The 14082-nt window shown below is 43.1% G+C and overlaps 1 protein-coding gene across 1 annotated transcript in view; it reads left to right on the top strand.

Moving 5' to 3' along the window:
• The window catches only part of KIAA2012 (KIAA2012 ortholog), a 193155-nt gene that overhangs the window by 144255 nt on the left and 34818 nt on the right, over positions 1-14082 (top strand). The window contains exons 15-16 of the mRNA XM_063429839.1: positions 8530-8634; positions 9538-9669. Coding sequence (XP_063285909.1) covers positions 8530-8634; positions 9538-9669 — 237 coding nt within the window. The remainder of the gene's footprint in view (positions 1-8529; positions 8635-9537; positions 9670-14082) is intronic.

Genomic DNA, 14082 nt, shown 5'->3' with positions numbered 1-14082 from the left:
ATAGTCCATTATAGCTGCGTTGCTGTGTGGCGTGGCAGCAGTCTAGGCCGCGGTGCGGCGGTGGTAGTTGCTGGGAGTCATCCTATACCTTCAGTCGGCATTGGTAAGGCACATGCTGAACAGTCCCATGCATTGGAGTGATCGGCACAGGGCGCGGGCCCCCTCCTGCCCCAGGCCCATTCGGGGGGTGACATCTTCTGACCACTGGCTCGATGGCTCTGTGAGGTCGAGGCAATCCCGTTGTGGGTGCAGTTGGTGCCGGATCTCTTTCGCCGCCAGCGGCGGGCATTCCTCCTGCAGGGTGGTCGATGCTGTGGAGGTATATCCCTCCTGGCACCCGGGCTGGGTGGGCTGCGTGGTTGCGCGGTATTCTTGTGGGTAGAGGCTGTGCCCGGAGTGGGGCGCCTCTGCCTCGTGTCTCTCACCTCAAGTTTGCGGTCTGGCCTTGGTTGCGGTTTCGCCTTTGTCTGCATGCTGCTAGGTCGGTTCTGCTTGTTAGCTGCCGGCTGGGATAGCCTGCTTGCCCTCTGGGCTTGAAGCCTCTGCTCCAGCTTGTGCCAGAATCTTGCAAATGCTGCGTTTATACGTTGGTGTATATCGCAGGGCTCCCCTGTGTCAGGCATGCTGTTTGAACTGCGGGGGTCGCTTGCCGCCGCCATTTTGGGTTCCCCATGCGTTAGGCCGGTCTGGAGTTGCAGAGTACAGGACTGCGTGATATGCTTGTGGTGCCTGTCGTTGGGTTTGGACCGAGATGTCCCCCATCGGTCCAGAGGGGGGGGGGTAGGAGATGACTGTTGCGAGGGATCCTTGGCCGAGTCGGACAGACTGGGGAGCGGCCGTCTCCCTGCTGCCCGGTCTCCGGTAGGCCTCCGAGTGTTCTGCCCGGTTTCCAAGAGGTGACGGGTCAGAGTTTGGTACCGGACGGTACCCCCGAGTTTCCCCAGCATGTCAGGTGCATTCCGGTCGTGGTCGTACCGATATTTGGGGGTATCACCCCCGAAAATTGTCGAGTGGAGCGGGAGCTGAGGCACAGCACGACCGCTCCGTCCGGATGCTAGGCTCCGCCCCCCAACCTATAATATTTTATATATAAAACAAAAATGAAATAAATAAATCCTTTTTCTGGCAAAGGTGCCGTTTTTTTATTAAAATATTTTCATCTACATATTATTTTACACTATCACTCCAGTTAGAATTAATACCATTTTAGTCACTAATCCTAGATAGATTCCTTTAATTTCTTTCTGTGTAAATGAGGGGTTGTACAGCCGTTGATGAACTACCACTTATATTATCCACAGTCATTATTTGGCTTACCCAACTGGTAATGAATCAAATTAATTGTAGCTCACTACATCTGGGATACTATATGTTCTGCTAAAGAACCAGATTTAGGCATTAGAGCATTTCCAGTCTTTCTACTTGTGCTGGTTAGATTTGGGAGTAACAGACACAGTTTAAAGGAAACAATCACATCATTTCAAATGATGATAAAGTAGACCTTTCATCTGAAGCTTAAACAGCTGCCCAGGGCTACTGCTGGTCTTTGACCCTCATCCAGACATCCAGTTCTTGCTATACTCATTGCTTACATCTATGATTAAAACCCCCAGCTTCCTAGGATTTAGTTGACTTCAAGCAGTCCCCATCTAGCAGTTGTTTATGAGTCTTTAGTTATATTCAATGAATGCAATTTTGTGGTTCTTTACTTTCATATTTTGTAAGGTAGGCCTTGTGGATCAAAAATAGGGCCTGTCGATCACAGGTCCAAGATTTCCATTGATACCAGCTTCATCGAGTCTGGTGCAGTGGCATATGGGGTAAATACATGGTCTACCTTACAGGAGCGCGACCTGTATAAATTAGGGGCTGAATTCACAAGGGACACTGCAGAATTTTTTTGTTAGATTTTATCAGAGGGACACATTACATTTGCAAATACAAGTATGCTCACTTACAAACATGAATGAAGTGACAAATACCCATAGGTACACTGACACATACACAGATTCATGCATATGCCCAAATGCAGATAGCGACACTCACATGCAGACAAGCAAACATACATGACCACAGAGAGATAGAGACACAGATTCATTTCATTTGGTGAGCATGATCATTAATTCAGCCATTAATGCCGGCCAGATATCAATGCTCCTGACTTCTTGGGAGGGAACATATGTCCTGGATCCACCACTGAATCAAATGCATATGTTGCTTTTCATACTGGCAGAATGTAGGTGGTTGAGTGGGGAGTTGGAGGATGTGCTCACCAAGGCTGCGACAGAGCCTCACTACAGAGCACTTTCCAAAATCGTTCTGTAAGCTTGTTTCTCATGTTCCGAAATCCATCCACGAAACCTCCAGGAATGAGCAATATCAACGTGAAGGGAGGTCTGACAATGTTAAGGGACTCTGTTAATGCATAGTGTAGTGCAGTGTGTATGTGAGTGTGTATTGTTTCTGGGAGCATGTGTGACAATGTGTAAGAGTGCCTATGAGAGTAGGTATGTCTCGGAATGCGTCCATAAGAGTGTGAGCGAAATTCTGAGAGAGCCTGTAATAGTGTATGGGATTGCCTTTAAGAGTGATAGTGATGGTGTGTAGGGTGCCTACACAGGCACAAGAGTCTGTGAGGGTGTCTGTGACACTTGTATGACAGAGTATTTGTACAAATATGTATCTGTAAGCATGTGTGTCTCTGAGAGCTCTCAATATTGGGACATTTGAAGAGGGACCAGAGGGTGAGACAAGACAAGATGGGGTCATGGTGATATGCTCACCAAGGTATTGTATGGACTGAATGCCCAGAGTTTAGTTTGCACAACTCAGAAGGGAGATTGTATGTAATGCCAATCTTCAAAAATATGATATCATTGCTGTGGTATATTTTATTGGGGGGAGGAGGGGGGAACAGAAAACAAAAAACTTTAGAAAAAAGAGAATGGAGAGAATGAAGTAATAAAAGGATGGGGAACAAGTAAAACATTTTAATTAGCGTTTGGGACACATTCTGCAATGCATGTTGTGCTACTTTTATTCATCATAAAGATTTTGACTCCAGACTCTCTGTTTTTCATGTTCGTTCGTTAAGACATATTACGTCTGCTCGGAAGGTAGTTAAGTGTCCCAAATCCTTTCATTTATCACTGTGCAGTTTATTTAAGGGATTCCGCAAAGCTATTACACAGAACAGGTCAGGCCAAAGGCAAAATCTGAACATATTAATCACGGCAGGAAGGTGTTTTGCTATGCGTTCACTGAATCGTATTCCCTGGAACCTAATCAGTGGATCGGTGTCCTTTGATAATTATTTTGTGTTTAACTGATAGCTGTGGTTTACTAAAACAAGCATAAAGCGAGGGGTGTTAAAAGAAATGTAATGTAAAAGAAACCGCATCGCTTTTAATGAGCTTGTTGACACATTTTTATTTATTTCTTTGTAAATCTTTCTTTATTCACAATCCACATATAGTATACGTAATACCATAGAAATAGAGAAAAATGTGTCCAATATCAATAACATTTCATGGTATATCATCGTACAACGTAGCCCAGTGGCGGATCCAGAGCCTGATCTCGGGAGGGGCACTTGTAGATTATTTAAAAAAAATAATCCTAGCACAATAACCACTACAGCTCAGTGTAGTAGTTATGGTGCCAGTAGTGCCAGGATCCCACCCCGGAGTAAGTAGTCATACCGTTTAAGAACAGTTTGACAACTTACCTGGGGTCTGCTGGGATATAGGGCATAGGAGAAGTGGTGTGTGTTAGGGGTGAAGTGTGTGTGAAAGGTGCAGTGTGTGTGTGAGCGGTGAAGTGAGTGTGAGTGCGTAAGGGTGGCAGTGTGTGTGTTAGGGGGCAGTGTGTGTATGGGGGCACTGTATGTCTGTGTGGGGCAGTGTGTGTATGGGGGGGCACTGTATGTCTGTGTGGGGCAGTGTGTGTATGGGGGGCACTGTGTGTATGGGGGGGTCGTGTGTGTGTGTTTGGGGCAATGTGTGTATGGGGGGGCAGCAGGGTGTGTAGGGCACTGTGTGTGTATAGGTGTGCAGTGTGTGCGGGGCAGTATGTGTATGGGGCAGTGTTTGTGGGGCAGTGTGTATGGGGACAGTGTTTGTGGGACAGTGTTGTATGGGGACAGTGTTTGTGGGGCAGTGTGTGTATGGAGGCAGTGTTTGTGGGGGCAGTGTGTGTATGGGGTCAGTGTGTGTAGTGTTTGTATGTGGGGCAGTGTTTGTGGGTCAGTGTGTGTATGGGGTCAGTGTGTGTAAGGGGGAAGTGTGTGTATGGGGCAGTGTTTGTGGGGCAGTGTGTGTGTGGGGCAGTGTGTGTATGGGGACAGTGTGTATATGGGGACAGTGTGTGTATGGGGACAGTGTGTATATGGGGGCAGTGTGTGTATGGGGGCAGTGTTTGTGTGTATGGGGGCAGTGTTTGTGTGTATGGGGGCAGTGTTTGTGTGTATGGGGGCAGTGTTTGTGTGTATGGGGACAGTGTGTGTATGGGGACAGTGTGTGTATGGGGACAGTGTGTGTAGTGTGTGTATGGGGACAGTGTGTGTAGTGTGTGTATGGGGACAGTGTGTGTAGTGTGTGTATGGGGTCAGTGTGTGTAGTGTGTGTATGGGGTCAGTGTGTGTATGGGGTCAGTGTGTGTAGTGTGTGTATGGGGTCAGTGTGTGCATGGGGTCAGTGTGTGTATGGGGTCAGTGTGTGTAGTGTGTGTATGGGGTCAGTGTGTGTATGGGGGCAGTGTATGTTGGGCAGTGTGTATGGGGGCAGTGTGTATGGGGGCAGTGTGTATGGGGGCAGTGTATGTGGGGCAGTGTGTATGGGGTCAGTGTGTGTATGGGGGCAGTGTATGTTGGGCAGTGTGTATGGGGGCAGTGTGTATGGGGGAGGGGAGGAGGCTTTTTAATAAAAAAAAAAAATGTATTTAATAAAATATATTATGGGGGGGCGGGGCCGGACCGCCGAGCCGAGCGGTCGCAGGGAAGAGCAGCTCCTGCATAACATGGCCCATCCACGTTATAAACCGTGATTTTTACGGACCCAGACGACCAACAACCGTGACCTGCAACACAGACTGGCTACCGGAGCCGGGGAGAGGCTTGCTCCCGGAGTTCTAGTCCCCCGGAGGAGGTTTCCCTGCAGCATCCAGCGGGATCCAGCCTGGCGGTGAGTGGAGTGGACGGCCGCCGCTCCACTATCCTGCCCATCGGAGACTGTCATGCACGCAGCCCAACGGCGGATCCGGCCCTGAACCCCCCCCCCTCTGGACCGGGGGGGAGATCCCGGTCCATGCCCCAAAACTACGCTCAGAGGCATTGCCGGACCAACATGCAGGCCCAGGACCAAGATGGCGGGGGCCACGTGTGCGGAGGCCGACCTGCAGACTCTGTGCCAGATAGCAGATACGACCTGACATGGCGCACAAGGCTGTAAACAACCGAGGACCCACATCATAAAGTGGCACCCAAGCCCAGAGACTCACCGGGCGCAAAACACTGAAGACCCTGCTCGATGCACTGCTCACATGAACGGAGCTGCCCATGGGACTGCTCGCCCTTCTTCTGGGTTGGGCGCTCACTAAGAGGAACCCCTCTGCAGCCTGCCATACACCCTGGGAGAAGAACGGGATCGGAACCCAGGGCCCACGATCCTGCTGAAGGGATCAATGGCACAAGGGCGCGAGCGCCTGCAAAGGCCTCAGGCCGAAGGCTGGCGGCTCCCAGACGCAGTACCACCACAACACCGGGAAACTTGAGGATCCACCGCAAGACGCAACAGTGCACCCGGTGGAGTATGACGACGAGCAGGGGGACACCAACAGACACACAGGCCACTACCACGCGGACTTACAATTGTACAGCATGGACTTGGGTCAAAACATCTGAAACAGCCGGTCGAAGCATCTTAGTACGCTGCTCCGATCTGACCGGTCGACTCGCCGCACACATCTCGGGACGCAGCGGACAGGAACTATACTCATCGGGACAAAGCGGGCACGCAACACTGGACAGCAGGCAACACCAAGCGGGACATAATTACTTACCGTGTATACTTTCTGCTTAAACCTCCTGAATGTGATCAGTTATACATGTATATTCTTTAGCCCATACTAAAAGGCGACACCTTAATTTTTTGTGAAATTAGTTGGCCCTTTTGGCCTTTGTTTCCAAGCAAGACCCAAAGTTTAGCCTGTACTATTCACAAGGTTCCTGTCCAAATGCCCCAGCCCTACCACTGTCATTGATATGTAGCTATAAAGGCCTAAAGGGGTGATGTTATCTATCTCATATCTAAGCATATACTCAGCAAATCGTAACAGTATATAATGCCTGCATGCTCACCTTGTTTTGCTTTCCCTGCCTCTTAAACTTTAGCCTTCGCATAGCATAAAATGTAATTACATATCTGTCGTGTATTTAACTACGGTCTTGACCATAGCATGATTACATATGTCATACCTAACCACAGTCACTTTGTCACTCCTTTGCATAATCTTTTCTAACGTGACCCTACGTTTTCTCAGCATGTATCAGCAAAACAGCTCAGCATGGTTAAGCGATACTAATCCATAAAAACGAGGCACAGTTTTTTGTGAAATGTGTTTTACAGCTGTGAATTCCCTAACGTGTATCTAAAATTGCGCATTTCCCTCCTCTTTTTCTGTATCCCACCTCAAATGCCTCAATAAAAGAAAGATTGACAAAAAAAAAAAAATATATATATTATGTCCCCCCTCCCTTCTTACCTTTATTGAGGAGGAGGGGGGACATTTCTGGATCCCTGGTGGTCCCAGTGGGGAATCCCTGGTGGTCCAGTGGTTCCAGTGAACTCTAGCCCGCGCTCCAGGGCTAGAGTTCACTCTCGCGAGATTTGGAGCGTTGCCGTGGTAACCGCGGCAACGCTCCAAATATCGCGAGAGGAGGACCCGGAGGAGCTGCTGGTAACAGCTCCCGGGTCCTCTCTCCCTCCCCTGCCGGTCGGCTGTCAGTAATGTGCCTGCGGACCGGGGAGGGAGATCACTGATCTCCCTCCCGGTCTGCAGGCACAATGCAGGGCTGGCACTTGGGCAATGTCAGCCCTGCACTAGCCGGCAGGGGAAAATCTCGGGGGGGGGCAATTGCCCTGTTGCCCCCCCCCTGGATCCGCCAATGACGTAGCCTGAAATGTAGGATTGTTAGTTTTATAAAGTTATATAAAATAGTGAACCAACTAGTTGTGACAGAAGATACTAGGGTAGACGTGTACTGGCTGGGGACACAAGATGCCTTTAAGACATTTTGGCAGATTAGGCGGTAAAAACTACAATAAAGTATAGGCTATAGAGGCTTGAACTCCCTCTGGTAAACTTATAAAACTGTACAATCAGATGAGTATCTAGAGGAAGGTGGGGGGTTGGGAGATTGTGCCTATGAGATAGCTATGCAGGTCGTGGGAAGTGAGAGCTTAAAACAGTAGTCCTGGGGCCTCCTATGTCTAATTTAAAAAAATAAAATAAAGGGAATTTACTCTCGGAACAATCAGTACTTTAAATACTGTATAAACCAAGAATGCCCTAGAAATAAAATATACTTTATACAGAGGGTCGCCCCTATTGCCCCCTCTCCACCCAGACGACTCCGGACAAACTTATGTCTTATTGTTTATTTTTATTTTTTTTGTGTTTATGTTTATGTTAGTATTATGCATGCTTACACCCATACCAGTAGATATTTATATATTACTTCTTCCCTGAATAAGTAAAGAATAATAATGTATAATGAACAACAAAAGTATAACAAACCAAGGGAAGGAAAATTTTGAAGAATTTTGAACAATTTTAGAATGTATGTGGTAAATTTGTAAAGAGGAATTAATATAACTTAATATAAACTATGAAAAAAATACAAAATAATAAAATACAAAAACATAAGAGTTACAAAAGAAAAACATAATTAAAACGAGAAATAGTAAAGAAGATCGCAGCTCAGTCAAGGCACTGAGGTAGAGGAAGGATTTCCCTGGTGAGCCGCTGGTACGAACGGGCGAACCCTCTCAGGATTCCACGTTGTTGTAGTAGTTAGAAGTGGAGAATTATGTGTCAAAATACTTCCCCTCTGTGTTCATAATGGTCATTGTTTTTCCCCTGCTATTTTTGGCGTTGGTTAGAGTTCAGGATTTTGCCGCTAACAATATGTAAGGAAAGTCTACAAATATTACTATATTTAAATTAACCACCACTGCTACAGTGGCATTTTTCCATGACAGATGTGAGTGTATAACACGTATAGATGAAATTTTATATGTAAGAAAATGACATATGCACAAAAAAGATATTCTGACATTTTCACACATATTACGGTGTCATGCATGAAAAGGTTTCTAAATAGACGGACAGTGACAATGGTCCCGTTACAATGTTGAAGATGCTTAACTGGCAATGGAGAAATAACTTGATAATGGCAGTAATATTATACGTTTTTATAAGCTGATTTTATTTCCTTTAAAATATAACTGATCAAATAATTTGTTTTTCAAGAATTCCAACCTGCAGCTGTCATCAGTTAAGTCTAAAAGGAGAATTAAAAACAAGAGTGCTGTGAAGAGTGGGGAACGGGAAATTAGATCTCCGGAGCAAGTGCAAGTACGTGGTATTCAAACGATTGTTAGTATCTCAACAGAGACATTCAGAATTATATATAAAAATAAAATCTGTGGTAAAGTTCCAAACTCAATCAGGTAGCAAGTTATTCTGGAAACCAATAGAATGTAATGTAACTACTCATGGCTTAGCTCTTTGCCCCAGGATAACACTCTATACATCTATGTTTCCAGATCAGCTATTTTGGCCTTGAATTTGTAATGCCGTGATGAATTCCTGAAAATGCATGGTTTACTGAATAACCCTGACAAAATGATTCTCAAACTTGTGAATTGTCATGAATTCAAAGCGAATCAAGTGTGAATTTCTAATTTAAGGTCAAAACAACTGCAATAAAAATAAAAAAAAACATTTTTCACAAAATCAACTGGAGACATTTAGTCTTAAGCGTTACGTAACATTACAGTGTGCTTTTAAGGACTGTTCTGGATATCCCAAGTGTTAGATAGTCTTCACACGTTGGTCATATATGCAATATAGAAAAAAATATTGCAATGTAATCCTTCCAAAGCTGAATTAACCAATGAATGTGATGTATCCCTAAGCAACATGATAATTACTAGTTTGAAGAGACTTCATTTGAAATATAAGGTCAAAATAGGAAATGCTTTCAGTACAGCTACTCTGGCCTTAAATGTTACATTTACTTTGAATAATCATTTTGTGAATAACCCTCTATTTGTTTCTGGCCTTCTAGGATTTAAATACTGCCACTTTTTGTAAATAAACATTGTTTGAGCAATACTCCATTTTTGTGTGTGTGTGATTGATGTTTATATATGTGTGTATGTATATACACAAAATGGGGCACACTAACTCCCAAGAGCTGAAAGAAAAGCAAAGTCTATGTATACATTGTAGTCTTTTATTTATTTACTATCACAGAAAACTATGCCGGATATCGTTGTAATTCCCTCTGGGGATGCAATCGCACCTTTGGAGACAGATTTTTCAAATACAGAAGATTTTACAACCACAACAGAAGAGGAGGAAAGTATCCCTCCAGAAACATTACTGGTATGTTCCAAAAAAGATGTTTGACTTACATTGTCAGGAAAGCAGAGGCAGTTACATTCTATGTTATTATCAAAGCTTAATGCATCTTTAAGCAATGGTTTTGAGTATTTTCACAATTGACTCAAAATAGTTCACAGCAAAAGCTTGATGATCCATTCTTCAGTTGTGAAATGAACTCAGTGACCCAATCTTCGCACGTAATGTAATCAGCATTACATAGTTATATAGTCTGAAAAGAGACATGTGTCCATCAAGTTCAGTCTTTCAAACATCTGGCTTTTCTGTTTATACAAAAGAAGAAAAAAACACTGTTTGAAGCACTTTTCGATTTTGCAACATACTAGGATTAAAATCTTTGTTGACCCTCAGAATGGCAGGCAAATCTCTCCTCGAATCAAGAACCTGTTACCCCATATATTGAAACTGATATTCCTGAATATAATGTTTTTGTAGAAGTATTCATCCAGTTGTTGTTTAAACATCTTTATAGACTGATAAAACCACCTCTCGAGGCAGAGAATTCCGCATACTTATTTTGAATGAGATTTCACTACAGGAAACAATCTATTGAGGGCAGCTGCCTGGTGAATATGATGTGTATATGTTCTTAACCCCTTAAGGACCAAACTTCTGGAATAAAAGGGAATCATGACATGTCACACATGTCATGTGTCCTTAAGGGGTTAATAATGGAAAGAGGGATGGTTACAGAAAGTAGAGGAAATCAAAGAGGCATGACATGCTGCTATTGTTGGCATGAACACAAAACACGCGGAATGGTGGCAACCATGGTTTATGTTCATGGCGGAGCAAGACAGTGGGCCACAGAGAACTTGAGGACTGGGTGGGGAGGATGTGTGACGGGCTGAGGGGTAGCTGCTCAGCTACAAGCCCGCTTTCCACACCCTGTCTGACTTATCTAACTGCTACCTTCTTACCCCCTCTCCTTTTTTTTCTCTCTCTCCTTCTCTTTCTTTCTTTCTGACCTCTTTTTCACCTTCTACTTTATGACTCGTATGGACTGGACGCTCCCTATAGACTACTCTCTGGGTTGGAGCGGGGGAGAGAGTACCAATTATAAATTCCTGGAAGTCAGTTGTTATACCCAGTTGGACCAGACTCAACTCCCTTTAAATTGGAATTATGCAAAGTACGCACACATGGGTAGCGGGTAACGAGATCCTTCCAACTGGTACCCCCCCACCCCACCCCCACATCGTGTCATTGTATGGAAACTCTGTTGCTAATCAGAGGGAAGATGGTACACCACAATAGTTTCTCTGGAAGACAGTTTTGCGGCGAGGCTCATCTTCCTGTCCGCCCGCACCTCCCATGCCTCACCCTTCTGTCAGTCCCTACATTGGCTTCCTGTAAGATATAGGGCTTAATTTAAAATTCTGGTTCTTGATTTAAAATCTCTACATAAAGCTGCTCCAACCTATCTATCCTCCCTAATACACAAGTATGTCCCGTCTAGGCCCTTACGCTCTGCTGAAAACTTACATATATCTTATGTCCGTAGTCCCACCTCTGATGCTCGCCTTCAAGACTTCTCGAGGGCTGCACCGTTCCTGTGGAACTCACTTCCCTCCTCCATTAGATGCTCACCCAGCCCTTAAAAAAATCATTTAAAACCCACTTCTTCATAAAAGTGTATCAATTAAACTGTTAATAGCTCCCGACTGATTCCTCTCTTGCAACTGCCACTAGTCTAATACTATCCTTACCTTTTGTATCACTTTACCCCACTCCCTCTAGCATGTAAGCTCATTGTGCAGGGCCCGCAACCCCTCTGTTCCTGTGTGTCCAACTTGTCTGGTTACAACTACATGTTTGTTCGTCCACCCATTGTAAAGCGCTGCGGAATTTGTTTGCGCTATATAAATAACATAATAATAACATAATAATAGAACAAAATGTTAACTTACAAAGTTTAGAATTCTTACTCTGATCTAAGTATGCTATTCACTTTATTACATTTGTAATATAAATGTCTCATTGTAATATGGCATATTGCTCCTACAACGGAGACCTATGTGTCTCGAGTAGTTCCTTTTTCCTGCTGTACTATGACAATATATCTCTTACAAATACTCTTATCTAATAAACAGAGATTTAAAAAAACAAACAAAAATATTCTTAAAGGAACACTATAGTCACCTAAGTTACTTTAGCTAAATAAAGCAGTTTTAGTGTATAGATCATTCCCCTGCAATTTCACTGCTCAATTCACTGTCACTTAGGAGTTAAATCACTTTGTTTCTGTTTATGCAGCCCTAGCCACACCTCCCCTGGCTATGATTGACAGAGCCTGCATGAAAAAAAAAAAAACTGGTTTCACTTTCAAACAGATGTAATTTACCTTAAATAATTGTATCTCAATCTCTAAATTGAACTTTAATCACATACAGGAGGCTCTTTCAGGGTCTAGCAAGCTATTGACATAGCAGGGGATAAGAAAATCTTAATTAAACAGAACTTGCAATAAAGAAAGCCTAAATAGGGCTCTCTGTACAGGAAGTGTTTATGGAAGGTTGTGCAAGTCACATGCAGGGAGGTGTGACTAGGGTTCATAAACAAAGGGATTTAACTCCTAAATGGCAGAGGATTGAGCAGGGAGGCTTGCAGGGGCATGTTCTATACACCAAAACTGCTTCATTAAGCTAAAGTTGTTCAGGTGACTATAGTGTCCCTTTAATAATAGGGGCCCACTAAAATGTAATTTTTGGATCCTCACCTAGGAATTGAGAACCACTTCTTAAAGTGTCATTGTCATAGAATTAAAATATGAAACAGCACATTCAAATATTGGACTTTATTCACTAACTCAAGTATTGTACAGAACTGACACGGTAATTATGTATTGTAAACCAAAATAGCCTAAATTAAAACATTTATTCAACTGTCAGAGCTTGCCAGTACTTTTTTATTCTGGATTCATACAGAGAAATGTATATACTACGCAGTAATATAGCTCTGTACTGAAGGATAGATGCTGTAAACGTGTTCCCAGTTGTAAGATTTTTGGAAAATGGTCCAAATTTGCATGTTGTTAACATTTTTATGCAACGTTGCTGCAATTATTTTGTAGTGAACACGTCTAGCAAAATTGATGTAGTAGCAGTCAGGGACCTCGGCTGTACTGACGAATTTTGTATAATTCTGCTAGATCGTCCTGGGCACAGTGCCAAGCATCTAAAAGACTGACAGTCACACTTCATTTGACAAAAGATTTGTGTGAAGCCAGTACCGGTTTGAGGATTTACATGCATAGGTCTATATTTATTGGTCCGCATTCTGCTATGAAAGACACTTAATATTTTTAGATTTTCTTTTATTCTTTTGAATCTATGCAGTGTTCAGAAATATTAAATAAAAGCAATACATTGTGCATATAGTTCAATGCTTTAAAACAGTAAACTGACTGGGGAATTTCAAAATATAGGCCAAAATAGCTTCATTTGAATTTTTTTCTAATTTGAATATTATTGCACACATTTTGCCCCTGTGTTTTTGCTGTGTTTTTTTTATGAATAAACCCCTGAGTATTATAAGATAACATGTTTATATGGACAAAAAGAATGCTAGTTGTGTGTGTTGGTTAATGTGCATCTATATTGTTAATGCTGCTGTACATTTCGGTTTTAATTAACTAATAATAAATAAAAGGAATTCTGGAAGTAAAAATGTAAATTTAAAGTAGATATTCATTTAAAACAAAATATCACACTCTAATATACACACAGAGAATCGCATTAAGTCCCTTTTTAAATTTAATTTTGATGTGTTTGTCCAGCAAAACACAGTAACTTATTCAATAAATGTCAAATTCTAGTGATTTGACGATGGACTTGCAAAAATGCATGTTAAATATTCAAGTTGAATAAAATAGTTTTTCATCAGGATTAACAAAGTAATATATAATATATATATATATATTCCAGTAACAAAAAAATAAAATCTATATGTTTCACTTCTCACATCTCGACTTGGCCCCCTTGTGGCTGACTTGAGAATGACAATTTCTTCTTATATTGCCACTCACTCATACTAACACAAACTCATACACAGACAGACAGAATCAGATACATGCACATGCACACACAAATACTCTCAGACAGACATTACAACACACACACAGTCAGATAATACACACTCTCAGATACACAGACACATACCGATATACACGCTAACATAAACAGACACACACTGTCACTGTGTGCATACCTTTCTGGTCCTTCGGGGCCATTGGGGCAACTTCTCTCCTTGCACAGCTCTGTGTGTGCGCTATGTGAGGAAGTGATATAAACATAACCTCATAAAAGCTATTTGATGCTGCACAAAGATAAAGTGAGCTCAGCCCTGGTGTGGGGCTCGTTATGATGGTACGGTAATTCTATCTCTCCACTGCAC

This window comes from Pelobates fuscus, chromosome 8 (assembly GCF_036172605.1).
Source record: "Pelobates fuscus isolate aPelFus1 chromosome 8, aPelFus1.pri, whole genome shotgun sequence".
NCBI classification, from domain to species: domain Eukaryota; kingdom Metazoa; phylum Chordata; class Amphibia; order Anura; family Pelobatidae; genus Pelobates; species Pelobates fuscus.
This window is presented reverse-complemented; position numbering and strand designations above follow the sequence as displayed.